This window comes from Thalia democratica, chromosome 8, assembly GCF_965202585.1.
Source record: "Thalia democratica chromosome 8, ktThaDemo2.hap1.1, whole genome shotgun sequence".
Taxonomy (NCBI): domain Eukaryota; kingdom Metazoa; phylum Chordata; class Thaliacea; order Salpida; family Salpidae; genus Thalia; species Thalia democratica.
Window position 1 is genome coordinate 7,035,178 of NC_139172.1, and position 18,069 is coordinate 7,053,246.

The following is an 18,069-nucleotide window of genomic DNA, read 5'->3' on the forward strand; positions in this document are numbered from 1 at the left end:
GTGACAAAATTTAGTTCATTAGCTATTTTTGATTACCCTCAAATAAAACTTTCTAACTTAACCAACATAAAAATTAAAATATTCACAAAAATATTCAAAACAATAGTACATACTTTATTCTTAAAATTAACAAACTATTTTATCAATGGTATTCAAGAAAATATTTTGGACGGTAATAAAAAAAATTAATAATTTCCAAGGTAATTTTTTCAAAATCTAGCATTTTAAAAACTACATTATTCAATATTAATTACGCTACGTTTAAACAAGCTAAAGCAAGAAATTGCAAAAGAATAACTTAGAAAAAAAAAGTTAATGAGCTATAAAGGCAGTTTTACAAACTAAACTTATTTTTCACGGAAGAATTGAGGAAGGGGTAAGAAAACAAATTTTGTCACCAACAAGTTACCGAGTAAAATACAACAAACCAATAATGGAAAACAACGTATTTTTCAAACAAAAAAGGTTCCCGGGCATTTTATAATTCAAGTTCATTTCAAACACTTGTTTCAAAAACCTGCAACTAACTTGCACATTTGCTGAGCTTGCATTATTTAATTTTTTATTATTTTATAATTTTTTAATCTGGTACTAACCCGCCTAAACCAAACATATGACGTATTATTAAAAAAAATCAAATCACCAAATTAAATTTATTTTTATTTTTGAATTATTTCGTTACGTGTCTTTTTGTTTAAGTTGCCTATGGTTTTGATGCCTATGGACAATATACTTGCAATAAAAAAAAACATTAAAAATTAAAATATAACTCATGCAAGCTGAGCAAACATGCAAACTAGTTGCAGATTTTTCAACTTTCTTCTACGCCGCGTACTTCTCCTGCATCTTCACCATCTGCTCCTTGCTGCAAATCTGGTTGATGTAGGCGCACCTCTCCGCGCTCTTCACCTTCCTCCGCACCAGCCACTCCACCCCCTCCTCCTCGCACTCCAAGCCCCTTGTGACGTCATAGCGGCGTATGAGCGCGAGCAGCGCGGTTATTTTGGCGTGAATCTTCCGGTGCTCGTTCACAAGCTTCGTGAAGTTCTTTTGAAAAAATTGAAATTTACTACAAATTTCTTCACACAAAATAAATATTTGTTCAAAATTTAGCTACAGACTTTAAAAAAATTTAATTCATTTAACATAAAAATATTACTTAATTTAGCATTTGCTTTATTATAAGAATAAGATACTTTGGTTTTTAAATTGTTCAATAAAAAAATATTGATTACTAAACGAGGTTTCCACACTTCAATGGTTATTTTTAAGATTAAATAAACTGCATTAAATAGATGTGTTTAGTAAGTAAATAAATGTATATATGTTTTAATTTATAACATACAAAAGTTAGTCTATTTTAAAATGTAACTTAAAATGTATCAACTAAGTAAATAACAATTATTCAAAGAGCATGTTAAGCGATAATATATCTAATTACAGGAATTTTAAAGCTATAACTCTTGTTCTATAGAACTTATTCTATTTGAGTAAGAGTTTATAGTAACTGTTTAAACAAATGTTGTGTATTACCCTTCTACTTAGTTGAGACCTTTAAGGTTGCTAGAAATAAACTTATTGCAACAAAACTGCTAAAAACAAACAAAACAATTCTCTTAAGTAGTCACAAAATGATTGTGTTGTCAAATAGTTTTGTTTATAATCAGGAATTAAAGAAATCAAAAGAACTGTTTTAAAGAAAAAATTAATCAGTCAGAATCATTAATGACGTAAAGTATAAATAAAGTTAAAATGAGCAATAAGGATCACAAAATATTAAAAGTATTGGTAAATCAAGTAAAGTGTAGTAATGGAAATTGTAAAAATTACTCTCAGAGTATTCTAAAGACATTAAGGTCACATATATAACAAGCAAATACTTTAAAAAAAAAAGGTAAAATATCACATGAACTCAACTCTAATGTAGTCTAAATATTAATGATTTTTGAAAAAAAATTCCAAATATGTTATCATTATATACGCATTGCATTCACTTATTATAAAGCTTTAAAGATTAAAAACGACTGTGCTGCTGTCTCTGGGATTGTAGTTTAATAGGTAATTGTAGTGTTTGTAAAAATCTAAAGATAACTGGTTTTCACTTTAATTTTTTTTAAAGAGTATCGAACAAAACTGTAAACATAAACATCTTGATAAAACGACATTATCAGAGTTTGAACAAACAACTTTTAAAACAAGAAATTACCCTTATACTTTAAGAAATTTCAATAAACTTTTCTTGTTTATTTTAATGAATGTTTTTTGAAAAAGTATTAACTTATTTGGTTAAACAGTGTTTATATATTTTAGTTCGACTATTTTTATTTACAGTTTATATCAGACTAAATTTTGAATTTTATAAACAACAATACTATATGCTTTGATTTACTAATGCACATTTATCTATTCTATTATAGTTCTTTCAAATATTTGAAATACCGACAATTAAGCGTCGAAAGGTTGTCCAATAAATTCTGTTTTTTGTATCTTTTTTATTTTATTTAAATGTTTAGTTTCAATTTTTATATACAAACAAAATTAAAAATTAATAGATAGATAGATAAACTTTGTACGAAAAAAAAATTGAAATAAGTACAGGTTTGCCACTCTTTTTTTCTATTTTTCTTCCAGGTTTTTAAAAGTACACATTTTTGGGTCTATTTTTAGTTTAAAGTTAAGTTTAAGGTAAGAAACTGTGTTAAACTGTATAAAAACATTGAAAAGATACTGTAAAGCTACTTTAAACATGTTTTTTTATAAAAAACTTTTTGATGATGATTTTTTTTTATGATATATCTTTAGAGTTAAATCGAAATTTTACTACTGTACATGTTAAAATTCCAGGTTTTTTTAGTGATTTTTGTTCAAAATTCCAGGTTTTCAAGTTTTTTTTTTGTCTAAATTGTCAAATTCCATGTTTTTTTCCGGTTTCCAAGTAAAGTGGCAATCCTGTAAGTACACATAACATTAGTCCATAAACCATTTCTTTACAATTTAAACGTAAAGACTTGTTAATAAAAACTTATACAATATTCAGTTCGATGATAAAACTTGGTTTGTAAAATATTATTGATCAACTATTCTAAAATTCGGTTTAAAAATCATTTATATTAACCCAAACCAAAAGTAAATCAAAAAACAAAACAAGTTATAAAATATCAAATACAATTAATTGTAACCTCTTTTTTTTTCATTAACGTTTTTTTCAATTCTGGCCTTGTACGAAGCCCGGTTGACGTCGGAAGAGAAATTTTTGTGTTTCTGTACTTGTTCGTCATCGCCCACATGATCTCCTGAATTTCTGCTATCTGAAATTTTCCTGATAGATTTTATTTGCACAAGAAGTGAAACAATTCAACTATATAAAATAATTTTTTTAATTTTGTTTATCAAAAAAAAAAATTAAATAACTGAAACAAACACTTTTTTAATTGAATAAAACTTAAAAACAGCTGAAAAACGTTTTTCCAAATACCTCTGATTCTAATTCTCTGTATCGTATCTCAAGCATGGCACCAACATCATTGTAATGTTTGTACGTCTTCGCATCTTTTATTTCACTAAAATCTCTGTTAATGCAAACATAATATAGTAAAATATATCATTATCATAATGTTGAAAAGGCATAATTTACGGATCATCAACAACTTTTAAAATATTAAGTATTCACATGTAAAATATAACTCTACAAAATAAAAAATATTTTTACTTTTAACAAGAATGCTGTAACAACTGAAAACAAAAAAGGTTTAAGTTTGAGTTATTTTAGAAATAAAAAGACTATAAAAATATAATTAAAAAACACTAACTTAACTGATAGGCCAGCCACATAGCTTGCAGTTACAACGACATTCTCTGAAAATAAAAAAATTGACAACCATTTTAATTTTTAGTGTAAAAAACATTAGTAGAAAAAACTTTCAAAATAAACAACAAGCGCTTATAAAACACGTGGGTAGTACAAAAACCATTTATTTTTACAAAAATCATTTTTGATCAAATTTTTTCCATGCTCGGTTGCTTCGGCTTTCTTGGGGGTTCTTATTTGTTTTTGGGGAGCTTTCTGCGGAGTGACGTGTTTGGGAGGGGTCATCATGTCGTCACTGACGAGACCCATTGATATTTGCACGTCACTCTGGCTGCTGCCTGGTAATTTAAAAAAAAATCAGTTTTAATTACTTGTAGAAGATTGCTTTTTGGAATTTGAAAAGTTATGGTGTTAAGAAAACTGATGAGAAGTATCATGAGCATAACGAGTTAATTTTCAATAAAAGCCTGGAAAAGTTAAAGACTTTGAGAAGTTCCAGGGGTCTAGTGCAAATTATGCAAGAGGAAGTGAAAAAACAGGCTAAAGGATTGCTTGAAAAAGAAGAGAAAAAAGAAAAATTGGAGGATTTGTTGACTGCAGAAGTGGAGAAGGCTTTGAAAAACGAAGCGTTGGAAGAAAGCAAATATGAGGAGTGTAAAAGTAAAATATATGACAACAGCTACCAAATGCTCAAAGGCAGTTTGGAAAAGTCAGAAGTTTTGAGGGATACGGTGGTCAAGGTTGTTAAACTTCAAACTCAATGTGCTTTGTTGTGTTTTATTTAGAAATACTTTACTTGTAATATAATGTTAACTTTTGACAGGTTGTAAGTTACATTTCAAGTTGATTTTTGTGTTAATTTGAAAAGTTAGATTCAAAACACTTTGTTTTTCATTAAACTTTTTCGCTGACTTTTGTCAGAATCACCTGACAGTGTCAAAATATCTGTTGACATAAAACTTTTTTATTTGAAATATAATGTTGTAATACTTACATTTGTTTTACTAGTAATAATTATGAGTAGTTTTTAGTTTTAAACTTAGTATTTTGTAGATAATAACTGCTGTAGCATAATTTATTTAGTTTTAAAAACCTGTCTTTAAAAATTGCTTTAAACGGTGCTTTTAATTAAAAGTCTGTTTGATTAGCCAATTAATAAAATATTTTAAGTTATTCTTCTAAAGTTATTCTACTAAATAGTGATATCGTTTATTTATATATAATGCAAGGTTCAATTGATTTATAATTAAAAAATTATTAAAAAAGAATTTTTGATTTACTTTTATAATAAGTAAATACTTACCAAAATATTGTGTCTACCATTTAAGAAAATATATATATTGTAAAAGTAATATTTGTATGTTCATTTTTTATGGTCAACTAGTATGTCATTGATTAACGGAGTATTTGTTATTTTATTTTCTTTAAATTTTTTCAGTAATGTTTCAATCATAGTTTACAGTTTATTTACATTAATAATATAACTAGTTGTACTTTTTTTTGCGAATGTTTATTTTTTTCATTTTATAAACTTGTTTTAAATAATGAGTTATTTATTTTAAGTTTTCAATTTTCAAGTGCTTAATGTAAAAAACTTAAACTGTGAAACTGTTAAACATGTGTAGCTTTATTTTGTGAAAAACAGTTTTGTGTATTTTCTGCCATTCATTATATTTTTATTGTATTTTTGTACAGTTTAAAAAAAATGGTTTGTAAAAAAGACAATATATTCTTTCTTAATAGACAAATATCATTACTAATTGGTTATAATTTAAAACAAGTTTGATTAACTTTACGTTTATTTTTAATTAGTATATGTTTTATAAATGCATCAAATCATAGTTTTAGTTTTGTTAACTCAATAATTTTAAAAAAGTGTTGAGATTAATAAAAAAAAATTCAACAAATATAGTCATCTAAACTGATTTACAAAAACTTTTTATTTTATGTTATATTTTAGTTTTTTTACAATTTTTGTTTTTTAACTTTTTAATTTTGGTTTTTTTTTATATAAAGCACATTTTCACGTTATACGGTCTTAAGTTACGACTTACTATCAATCATTTTTTATTTCAAACTATTATGTAAAATACAGGCTTAAAAGACTATAAAATCAGGTTAAGTTTTTTATTTAAAACTAATTTTGTAAAGTAATATTTTTAGAGTTATAAAAAATTATTCAAGACTCAATATTGTATATTTTCAATTCTAACAAAAATGAAAATAGTATTGACTAAAGGCTTGCTAAAAAAGAAAAAATAAGTTTTAACAAATAATAATTGAAAAACTGGAATTTTAAACAATTTTTTATTAAAATAATGAAACTTAGATTAAAACTAAAAGTATATCATACACAATTTTTTTTTTTGTATCATTTAGAACTTTGCTTATACAAAACATTTAAAGTAGCTTTACAGTAACTTTTTAAATATTTTACACTATTTAAGACAGTTTTTTACCTAAAATTTTATTTTATACTATAAAGTATAAATGGACAAAAGAACTCGTACTTTCAAAAACACAGAAAAAATTCAAAACCTGTGATTAATTACTTAGATAGAAACTTTCACTTCATAAGAATAGTGTAACAGAACTCCTAAACAATATCTTGTATTAAAAAGAGTGTTTTGAAAAATTATTTGGTGTTTGAAAAACTCCAACAATTGAAAGTTTTTGGGAATACTTAAGTAAAATAAAAATTATATGACCAAAAAAAAAGAAAAAAACATATTTTTGTCTTGGTGATAGCATTTAATAAACTTCAAATATGTTTTGAATTTTTTTTATTTTATTTTAACACAAACAACTTTACATGATAAATATGTAATTCTTATTGGAGTCGATTAAAAAAAAAGTCTAAACTACTTAACGTATACATAAGTAATATGTATTTTAAATGTGGACGGTCCAAATCTGCTCGAAAACACTTTTGCACAAAGGGTCAATTTTGAACGAGAGTAAAAAATATTAATAAAATTAATTACCGATCATGGGTTAGGGGTAAGAGTGATAGTAAAAAAAGAGAAAAATAAAAAGAATAAATAAAATTTTAACTCGTGCAAAATGATCTCTCGTGCAAAAGTGGCGCAGTGCATTTTTGACACCTACCCATTTTAAATTGATTTAAAACAAGCTTTTGCTTAAAAAAAAATAATATGATTATTGTTTTTTATAGTTATGTTAATAATTTCCCCATACTTATGTATAGGCCACTCAAGAAAATAAACGTAACGTAAAAATAAATTTATTTTTATTTATTAATCAAACTTTAAGATGAAAAAATGTTGGTTTTTACCTGTAAAAGTTTAATCATTATTGTATTATATTCACAACATTTATGTAGTTAAGAAACTTATTGAAGCCAAATAGCTATTTGTCTTTATTTCTAATTAAATAAATAAGATTAATGTTTTTTTGAATCTAAAAGTGTTTAGTGTAAATAATCATTCTGTGAAAGCTCTAAAATTTTATTTTTTTTAATAAGGCTTACTTTTAATTCCGTGTAAACTCTATTTTTTTTTTAGTATTATTAAACTTTTGTAAAATCTAATAAGTTGACACAGATTATAATTTTTATACTTAAATAGACTTAAGTACGTATATACATATTAGTAAAAACTGAGGTAAGTTAGAGGAGTCGGTCTGTAGTTTTTTAAGTGACAGGACAGTTTTGTAAAAAAATCTATTAATTTTCTTGTTTATCAGAAAAAATCTTTGCAGCCAGTGATATTTTAAAAACAAATACCAAAAAATTAGAAAACATCTTCGGACAAAAGTTAAAAATTTATATCTATTGTCAAATGTAATGATTGCAAAATTATTAAGTTTTGTTTTGATTATTGATAATAACTTTATTATTTGAGAGTTTTGTTTGTTTCAACGTAAAGTATCGGGATTTAGTATTTTAATTATATTCAACTGCAATTAGTGGAATGTTATGAAGTAAGACAATTAATCATTAGTTTACAGACTATTGTACACGTAATACATTTATAGTGTCAAATTGGTTTACAAATTTAAAACTGAAAGTTATTTAGTTATTTGACTTGAAAAACATTGTTAGATTAAACTAGCTTGTAAAAACTATAAAAAAAATAAATGCAATCAAACTCAGGTAATATAAAACTTGAATTTTAAGTTTCTGAATTGTATTAGGGTGTAAAAAAATCAGGAAATATTTTTTTGCAAGGAATCTATTCAACTACATTTTTTATTTTATTCTTTGTTATAAAAAGAAGCATTTTATTGACCATAATTAAAGGGTTTTGGTTTTATAAGTTACAAATTGATGTAGTCAATTATAAAAGAATTCAGTGTTTTTAGCAACCCTGGTAAGTTGCTTTTAAATTCTTTAAACTACAAATTGATAGTTAGTACATCTTAAAAGTAATATTAAAGCAGCCGTCAAAATGAATTAAATTAACACCCAAACTAACTATAGTAGCCCAAAGAGAATCTGTTGTATTAGGTTTAAAAAATGTATACATTAAGGTAAATATTTAAAGCTCAGTAGTTGAACAAGTAAAAAGTTTTATTTTAACTGGTACAGCAAAAAGTGAGACTCTATAAATGAGAAGTGACAATAAACATAACACAGCTTGTAATTATTTTACTTGAAAAATAATGAATTTATGATTGGTTAGGTGTATAACAATTTTTATACTTAAAGCGTAAAAAGGATTAAATTATGCGTTAATTTACAAAGACCCATATTTTAGATGTTATTATTGTTCGGCTATAGTAAAACCTGCTTAACTATTAACATTATTGATAAAATTATTAGTTATGAAATACACCATAAAAGTTTAACACTATAAAAAAATTTCCAAAAATCTTTTTTTATTTACATTAGTTATTAATTTAAACTAAGAGTAGTAACAAAAAACACGCAAGTTTGCTTTGTATAATATTTTATTAGTGGTTTTGAGAAAATTAGCAATTTAAATTTTATTTAATCAGTTTTATAATGTATTTCTTTTTAATCGTAGGTTGTTATTTTGTCTGTCCTGATTTATTTCTTTGATTTAAAATGATGGAATGGTTGTCGGCAGCACGACTCAGTTTCGACATCTGGTTTCAAGAATATGTTTTGTCTTCTGTTGTTGTTTTGTTCTGTTGTTTAGTTCAAGACGATGTTTTGTCTTCCGTTGTTTTGTTCTGCTGTTTACTTCAAGACGATTTTTTGTCTTCTGTTGTTTTGTTCTGATGTTTAGTTCAAGACGATGTTTTGTCTTCTGTTGTTTTGTTCTGATGTTTACTTCAAGACGATTTTTTGTCTTCTGTTATTTTGTTCTGATGTTTACTTCAAGACGATTTTTTGTCTTCTGTTGTTTTGTTCTGATGTTTAGTTCAAGACAATGTTTTGTCTTCTGTTGTTTTGTTCTGATGTTTACTTCAAGACGATTTTTTGTCTTCTGTTGTTTTGTTCTGATGTTTAGTTCAAGACGATGTTTTGTCTTCTGTTGTTTTGTTCTGCTGTTTAGTTCAAGACGATGTTTTGTCTTCTGTTGTTTTGTTCTGATGTTTAGTTCAAGACGATGTTTTGTCTTCTGTTGTTTTGTTCTGATGTTTACTTCAAGACGATTGTTTGTCTTCTGTTGTTTTGTTCTGATGTTTAGTTCAAGACGATGTTTTGTCTTCTGTTGTTTTGTTCTGATGTTTAGTTCAAGACGATTTTTTGTCTTCTGTTGTTTTGTTCTGATGTTTAGTTCAAGACGATGTTTTGTCTTCTGTTCTTTTGTTCTGCTGTTTACTTCAAGACGATGTTTTGTCTTCTGTTGTTTTGTTCTGATGTTTAGTTCAAGACGATGTTTTGTCTTCTGTTGTTTTGTTCTGATGTTTAGTTCAAGACGATGTTTTGTCTTCTGTTGTTTTGTTCTGATGTTTAGTTCAAGACGATGTTTTGTCTTCTGTTGTTTTGTTCTGCTGTTTAGTTCAAGACGATGTTTTGTCTTCTGTTGTTTTGTTCTGATGTTTAATTCAAGACGATGTTTTGTCTTCTGTTGTTTTGTTTTGTTCTTTAGTTCAAGACGATTGTTTGTCTTCTGTTGTTTTGTTCTAGACGATGTTTTGTCTTCTGTTGTTTTGTTCTGTTGTTTAGTTCAAGACGATGTTTTGTCTTCTGTTGTTTTGTTCTGCTGTTTAATTTAAGACGATGTTTTGTCTTTTGTTGTTTTGTTCTGTTGTTTAGTTCAAGACGATGTTTTGTCTGATTTCAAGACGATGTTTTGTTTACAGTAATTTTCAACAAAACCGATGTTTAGCACCCCTCTAAACACTGGCTTGTTTACCTGTTGAGTGAATGACTTTGTTTGGTTTTTATATTAATTAATTTGACAGTCTTAGTTTTATTAAGCAATCATCTTAGATAGCTAAAGTAAAAAAAAAAAGTAATTTACGTATCACAGAATTAATTTATCTCAGTTTTAAACGTTATACAGGGTTGCCACACACTCAGGGAACTCAGGGAATCTCAGGGAATTTTCAAACTGTAGAAAATCTCAGGGAAACTCAGGGAATTTCAGGGAAACTCAGGGAATTTTGGCATTTTTCTTTTAACTCAGGGAAACTCAGGGAAGTTTTGATTTTTTATCTAAATTTCAGGGGAGTTTTTGAAAATCTCAGGGAAATTTTTTTCTAGATCTAGAATGAGGTTTAGTTAATCCAGTTTCAATATTTTGTTCAAAAGTAGTAATTTTTATTATTTAAGTGGTTATTTAGAATTTTTTTAGCCTTGCGGCTAGTTCTTCAATATTCTTAGTATTAACATTGTAGTTTTTTAAGTTTTAAATTTATATTTACTTAAGTAAAATCAAACAGTTTAGAGAAATGAAAATTGTTGTTAACTATTCATTGAAAAGTTGTAATAAACTTTTTATTTTTAGTTACTTATGTAGTTTAAAAAACACTATGTTGTACTATTAGTTCTTATTTTTTAAATAATAAAGTTATTTGTTATTTGTTTACAACTACTTGTTTTCAGTAAAAAAAATTAAAATGAATACAGATTAGTGTTGTATTACTTTTGTTAAAAAAATAGAGGTTAAATTTTTGTTTATAAAATATCAAAAGTAGTAGCAAAAATGGTAATTAATTTTTTAGTGTGAATGTTTTAATATACTTTACATTTTTTTTGCAGATTTAATTTGAAAGCTTTTTTAAGTATTATGAGTAAACTACAGTTTAAAACCTTGTTTAAAAAAAGTTGGCTTAACCATGAAGACTTCAAAGATTGGTTACTTGAGGATGTAGACAAAGAGAAGTTTAAATGTAAGTGGTGTGGTGATGATACACCAAAGGCCTTATCCAACATGGGTATAACAGGGTTCGTGCGCGTCAGGCTAAATCAGGCTAAGTCAGGCTAAATCAGTTTTTTTGAAAAAAGTTGAAAAACGTCAGGCTAAATCAGTTTTTTTTTTTTAAAATTTGAGAATCCCAGTTTTTCTCAGTTCAAATGCTTGAAAATTTTTGATTAGAAAAATTGAAAAATCTTTTTAAGATCAAATTGGGATGTGAATTTGTTTCTAAATAAAAATTTAGTTGCTAAAGACAAAATCATTCAGTGTTTGTAAAAATAAATGTTTAAAACCTTTTGTTAAATCTTAATTTTTTTTTAAGAATCTTCATTATTTTATTTTGAGTAGATTATTTACGTCATAATTATGAAAATTCATTATAGAAATACAGTTTAAACATTACAGTTTAGTTCAACAACTTAGCTGTTTGTTTAAATTTGTTTACATCAGCTATGTTTTTCAGATCTTGATTGGTTGAACTGTTTTAATTTCTAATTTAAAGGCTTTATACCAAATATTTTTTAGATTAAAACTCTTAAAAGTTTATTCATATATTTTACTCTTTGTTTAAAGTTATTAGAGATAATCACAACACTAAAACTTAGATTTAGGATATAAGTACTAAGTTTTGTGGGAGTACAATTTTTAGGTACAATTCATTTTTCTTTACAAGAACAAAATATTAAAGGTTTTTTTTTAATTTAAGTGTAAGCTTTTTAAATCTGATATGACATCAACAATCACTGTATTTATATAGAGTTTAGAATTTATAATTATGTATCAAGTTTAAGTATTAGTCAAAATACTATAATAAATATTTTTTACTTATTTTAATACTCGTGTTTAAGCATTTCATTTTAAATTTTAATAAAGCACGACAATGTACGTCGTTTTATTATAAATCTTCTGGTTATAATGTTTTTAATTAGTGCTTAATTAAATTAAACAATTGTGTTTAGTAATGTATATTAAATTTTTACACTAGTAATAAATTAGGTATATCACTTATTTTAAAACTTATCACTGAATTTGTTATGTTAAGAGCATAGGGTAGAAAATCACCTTTTTCACAATTTAGTCTTATTTTATTGTTGTAACTAAGCTATGAGTTGCTTTTTACAGATTTTTAAAGCTTAAAATATTTTTGAGATAAAGCTGGTTGAAGTCGGATATTACAATAGTACTAATCAAGGCCCCCCAATACTTACAATGACTTCTAAAGGGTATTTTCCTTACTTTGAAAAAATGTCAGGCTAAATTGGTCTCAGTCAGGCTAAATGAAAAAAATTTCGCGCACGAACCCTGGTATAAGGCCATTGAAATCACACAGTATGTCGAAAAAACCTCTTAAATTGAAAGCCTCTAAGAGTAAAAATAATGCAATTACTTCTTATTTTGGTGGGGCTAATAGTTCAACTAGTATATCAGCTGCAACTTCTTCAACAGCTGCTGAAATTTATTGGGCTCTCAAGTGTACAAAAGAACTGGTCAGGAAACTCTTGCGATAATAATAACACTTTATTCACTACCATGTTTCCTGATAGTGAAATTGCAAAAAAGTTCTGCATGAATAGAACCAAATATTCATATATAACAAACTTTGGTATAGCACTTCATGTGAAATTATTATTCTAGTATAATAAAATTTTGTCAATTAAATGTCAAACAAATTAAACTTTATTCTTTTATGTAGAAAGTTAACTAACAAGTTTACACAAAGTTGTGCAAAAATTTAGTTTTTAATTTTCAATTGGTTTAAACCTTTTAAGATTGAGTTTTTGAAAACAGTTTTTTTCATAAATTTAATGCAGAGCATACACATACAACCTTCCTTTTATTATTAAAGAAGAAAAATGAGAATGAGGTATTAATAATTTGTGTTAGAAGAGAAATTTTTTTTTTAAGATTTGAAAAATACTCAGGGAAACTCAGGGAAATTTAAGGTTACTCAGGGAAATTTTTGGTCACTCAGGGAAGATTTTTTGGCTCAAAGAGTGGCAACCCTGGTTATATCCAACAATATTAACTTTATTTAAGTAATAATAACAAACTTACATAGTAATTTTTGCTAAACACAGTTAAATATATCGTTTTAAAGAATATCAAAAATGATACAAACTTTATATATTTATATTTTAAAAGCATAAACTAACTTTGGTTCTTTTTTTTTTGTTGGAAGTTCTATGGTTTTCAAGGTTGTAGTCGTGACAAACTAACAAAATAGACAAAAAGTATTTGACAAAACATCTATGAAATATTTCCTTGATAGAAATACATCAAAAACAACATAAAACATCAAACATGCAGCTTCTTTGGACTTCACCACCTTTTTAACAGGCGTTCTGTAATAAAATTATCATGTTTTTTTATTTCACTGGCTCGTAGTTTATTAAAAAAGCATTTGTATATATTTTAAATCCGTTTTTATTTCAAATAAACAAATACTTACATTTTTATTGTTTATTTTAGCAACTAGAAAAAACAATAAAAAAACTAACTCCAACAGCCTGCTTTTTTCATTCGACCCTGAGAAAAAGTGTGTATTTAAAAAAAATAAGAATACATAAAAACACATAATTAAAAGAAAGTAAACTTGTCTTTATTTTTCAATAGATTTTTTTTTTAATTAATAATTTAATTTTTTGCTTCTTTTTTTTATTTCTTATTTCAACGTAAACAATTTAAGCTTTCAATATTTCATAAGCCTGTGTTTGATAGCAAACATTTCCAGTTTTGTTTTTTAATTTAGTCCGATGCACCAATACTATAACACTCTTTAAACTATATAAATATCATTAACTAATTAACTATTCCTTTTATTTTAAACAATTTAAAAAAAAGTAGCGAAAGCAAGGGTATAAGTCTATTGGATTTAAATAAATACTATAGTCTTTAACAATTTAAGGTTTAAGCTAACTTTTAGAATACTTAAATAGTTTAAACTTACTAGCTCCTTTCCAAAAGTTATGTTTTCCTCGAAAAGTTTTTTATTAGCATCTTTTGCGTGGCTCAGTTCGTGATACAAATCTCTGTTTTCTTTAGAGTGCCTATCAGCCCAGAATTTCTCACTAAATTTTTATAAGTTTAGTTTAACTCACAAATTTAATCACAGTGCTTAATTCATTTTTTGCAAACAAAATGATCGCATCTTGTCTGTTTACATTTTTTATTTTCAGTTTAAAGAAAATATAAATTTTGTAAATTGAACCCACTCTTCAATCTCACTTTCTTTTAGCTGAAGAAGATGCTCCTTCTTTTCCAACTCAACTTGAGCATTTTTTATCAGTTCAGCATTTTTCACTTGTTCTTTAACATGTTGTTCTGCATTTGTTAACAACTCGTCTGTTTTCTTTTTTTGTTCTTCGTATTGCGCTCTGATCATTGAAAAATGTTATTCAGTTTTGATGCTATATAAATAACGCATACACTTTAAGTCGACTTTAGGTTTTTAAAATTTGCTTACACAAGTCATTGATTGTTTTATCTATATAGAATAGTAACAAACCTGGCAGTGAGCAGTTCTTTTTTTACTCTTTTATTTTCTTCAACCTTTTCCTCCAAACTACATTTGACCTCTTCCAATACTTTCTTTTCTCTCACCACCTCGTCTTTAACTTTTTCATCTTCCAAAATCTTTTCCTCCAACTGACACTTTACCTCATCCAACTCCTCCTTCAACTTGTTCTTTTCTCTTACCACCTCCCTTTTCTCAACCATGACACGTATGTGATTCTTCAACAGACGGCTACTTTCATTTTTCAAACTCAAGATTATCTCGTCTTTATTTTGATTGCTGTCTGTCAAGGCAGCTTTCTCTCTTCTCAACATTGCTAGCTCGTTCACCATATTCATGTATTCACTAGCCTATAGTTAATTTCATTCTTAATAATTTTCATGCAAATAGCTACGTGTATTTTATAACTTAATAAAAAATTACAATAAATAGAATAAACATAAAAAATTTAATTTGTAATTTGGTATTTTATTAACACAATTCAAATAATGTCAAAAATATGAAGTATCTTGCGTTTAAAGGTAATAAATTTTTTTGAAAACTATACTTTACTAAATTATCAAAGACTTAAATGAAGTAAAAACTCACATAAACTAAAAATTGATCTCCATAGGAAAAATTCATAGTTGAAGCAAAACAAGGGTTCATCTTTTACAGCTTGTGTTTAAGTATTTCTATTCAACTATAACGAATTCGGATTGGATTTATTAAAAGTTAATGTTTTTTGAAACTTTCCAATAAACTTTTACATATTAATTATGACGTACGTAAGTTTAATTTTTTTTTGATAAAAATATTGAAAAAATATTCAAAACAAAGTTTTGCATCAAAATTAATAAATTATTGCAAATTATTTAAAAACAGAATACAAACTAATTTAAAATTACCTTAAATCTTTCCTTCCAGCACAGTATATTTTTCTCTATTGGATTTCTTTTTCTTAATCGTAATTAATTATTTTGGAAGTTGTACTTCTAAAATTATAAAATAAATCTGCAATACTTTTGCTTAAAAATCTACAGCTAGTTTCAATAAGTCATTTTCAAGTAGATATTAGAATTATGAACAGAGAATTTGTAATTTAGTATAAAAAAATATGTAAATGAGTTTTTTACAAATGATTAGAATAGGGGAAGATTTATTAAAAATCTTTTTAGGTGGTCGGACTTGTTAGAGAAGTCTAAACGGGACAGGTAATTTTGAAAAGCTACACTTTATAGATTAAAAACACTTCAAAATTAAAATTTCTATGATGTAGGAATTTAGCAACCACTACTGGGTAATAAAAATCACATTGAGAGAACACTATGTTATTAAAAACGTCATCTTTGTTTGATTTTTACAAAATGCTTTTACGCTAGAAAAAACGTCGCGGGTCAGAGATTTGTGGATCTTACATCGCATTAGTTTACAACAAGGCAAACTTCGTGCTCAAGCTAAGCGTTAGCTTTCGGCCGGCAAAAAATTTGTTCTTGCTTTTTATCTTTTCAGACCTGCCAGCTTACAATTCTATTTTCTCAAGTTAACTTATAAATAACTACGTTGTGGTAGCGCTACATGAAAAGACTGTCAACTACGCATACGAGTCAACTATTGAGGAAGGTGTCTGCTTCTATGAAAGGCAGTGACGACCGATCTGCTTATTATCCATTTCTACATGAAGATTTAGCAAGTTTATTAAAGACGTATAGTATTCATGTCTTTTTTTAGTAATTTGTCTGGAAATATTCTTTTTCTAAAAAGATGTGTTTGAAAAAGTTTAATTTTTTAAGTAAACTATAAATTAAAAGTAAACATGGCATTTAACACTAGCCTAATGAAAAACCTTAGGTAAAAAGTGACTATTTAAAAATAACAACGATTTTTTAGTATTTTAGCTCAACTAATTTTGAAACACAACTAATGAAAAATATAACTAAAACTGAATCTAAAAGTTTTCAGTGATATATGTATATAAACAAAATTTCTACTATTTTGTTTAAAAAGTTTGAAAATTTTAAAGTTAATTTAAAGGTAATCTTGTTATTAACGCTTATCAAAAGATAAAGAATATTCAAATGTTTAACATAAAACTTTAACAAACAAATTTACCATTACATCTAAGTATTATTAGTGTTTCAATTAATTTCAAAATAGGTTTGTTAAAAATATTTTACAATACTTGTATGTTTTTCGATTTGAAAATATTATTGATACCTTATGGATTCTTTACACCTCGATAAATAATGTCATTTTTAGTATTAAAAAGGTTTCTTAAACACATGTAATCTATAGACGAAGTTTTAAATTCAGTTTGAAATAACAATGTTTCGTTTTGGTTTCATTCTAGATTAATTACAGAGTGTACTTTTAATTGTTAATTTTTAGCTTTTCCATTGATTTGACTTCATGTTTTATCACTTTCTTTAATATCTAATTCCCACTTTTCAATCGTTTTTTCAATTTATGTTTTAACTTATACTCGTAAACAGAAGCTTAAAACTTTTTTATCCATTCTTGTTTATATTTTGTTATAGAAATATTTAGTATAATATTTCTACTGTTGTTATTTATTAAAGTATAAATTGATTTTTGAAGTTTATTTTTAAAGTAGTTTTATTTGTTTAAGCTAATTTTAAGTGAAATGTGTAAAAATTGATTTAAGTTAAAAACTTTTACTCCAAATGTATACAGCTTTTAACCTATAAAAGCTAGTAAACTAGTAGTAAGAAATGTTTATAAGATCAAATACGCTTTTAAAAAACGCCTTGTATTTGTTTGAGTATCATGGTGATTAAATTTCTAATCTACTATCCAGGTAGTTCTCAGCATAACTAGGATTATTGCTTACATCTGATTAGTGGGAGTTGTTTACAAATGACCGCATCAAATGGCCATCTACTGTACACAAAAGACGAAATAAAATGTTTAAAAAATACTTTAAGAAACCGGAGAAAACGAAGAAATGAGAATCAAATTTTATTAAGTGTTTGTTTTATACATTGCATCACTGTGTTTATAATTAGTTTTATTGCAGTGTAATCTGTACATAAAATTTTCTATGAACAATACGCATAGCCATTTTTGGCTGATAGCGGGCCTATTATTAATATTAGTAAAACAGTTAAACAAAATTGATATGTAAATTAATTTTAAAAACAAAAGTATTTTATATTATTTTTATTCTGGTACACATTAGTAAGCTTTTAGTGCCGTATTATTTTTGCAACCTGACTTTTTTTTATCAAAAACTTTTAAAAATATTAATATCTCACAACTAAATTTAATTTTTTTAACAAATTAAAAGTTTTTAAACATATTTTTTTAATTTTTTGGCTGCACCAGTTTACATTACTAAACAATATAACTGACCGGATAAAATTATTTTTTGGCCGATTATGGTCTTTATACTATTTATTGTCCAACTTTTGTATTAATTTTTAGTTTTGGTACAATACTCTTTTTAGAGTAGA

The 18,069-nt window shown here is 26.0% G+C and overlaps 1 protein-coding gene across 1 annotated transcript; it reads right to left on the reverse strand.

Moving 5' to 3' along the window:
• Positions 1-822: 822 nt before the first annotated feature.
• Positions 823-4,117, reverse strand: LOC145842851 (uncharacterized). The gene is made up of 5 exons (XM_082950330.1): positions 3,952-4,117; positions 3,810-3,855; positions 3,476-3,569; positions 3,180-3,308; positions 823-1,047 (listed from the first exon to the last, which is right to left on the reverse strand). Exons 1-5 carry the CDS (start codon positions 4,115-4,117, stop codon positions 823-825), a joined length of 660 nt encoding a protein of 219 aa, XP_082806456.1.
• Between the last annotated feature and the right edge of the window lie 13,952 nt (positions 4,118-18,069).

Bases quoted from the DNA above. Each gene is read 5' to 3' on its own strand.
- LOC145842851 (XM_082950330.1), bottom strand. From the start codon at position 4,117: ATGGGTCTCGTCAGTGACGACATGATGACCCCTCCCAAACACGTCACT. The intron at 3,570-3,809 runs GTTAGTGTTTTT...TTGCATTAACAG, and splicing joins GTGGCTGGCCTATCAGTTAA to AGATTTTAGTGAAATAAAAG. The intron at 3,309-3,475 runs GTATTTGGAAAA...GGAAAATTTCAG, and splicing joins ACAGAGAATTAGAATCAGAG to ATAGCAGAAATTCAGGAGAT.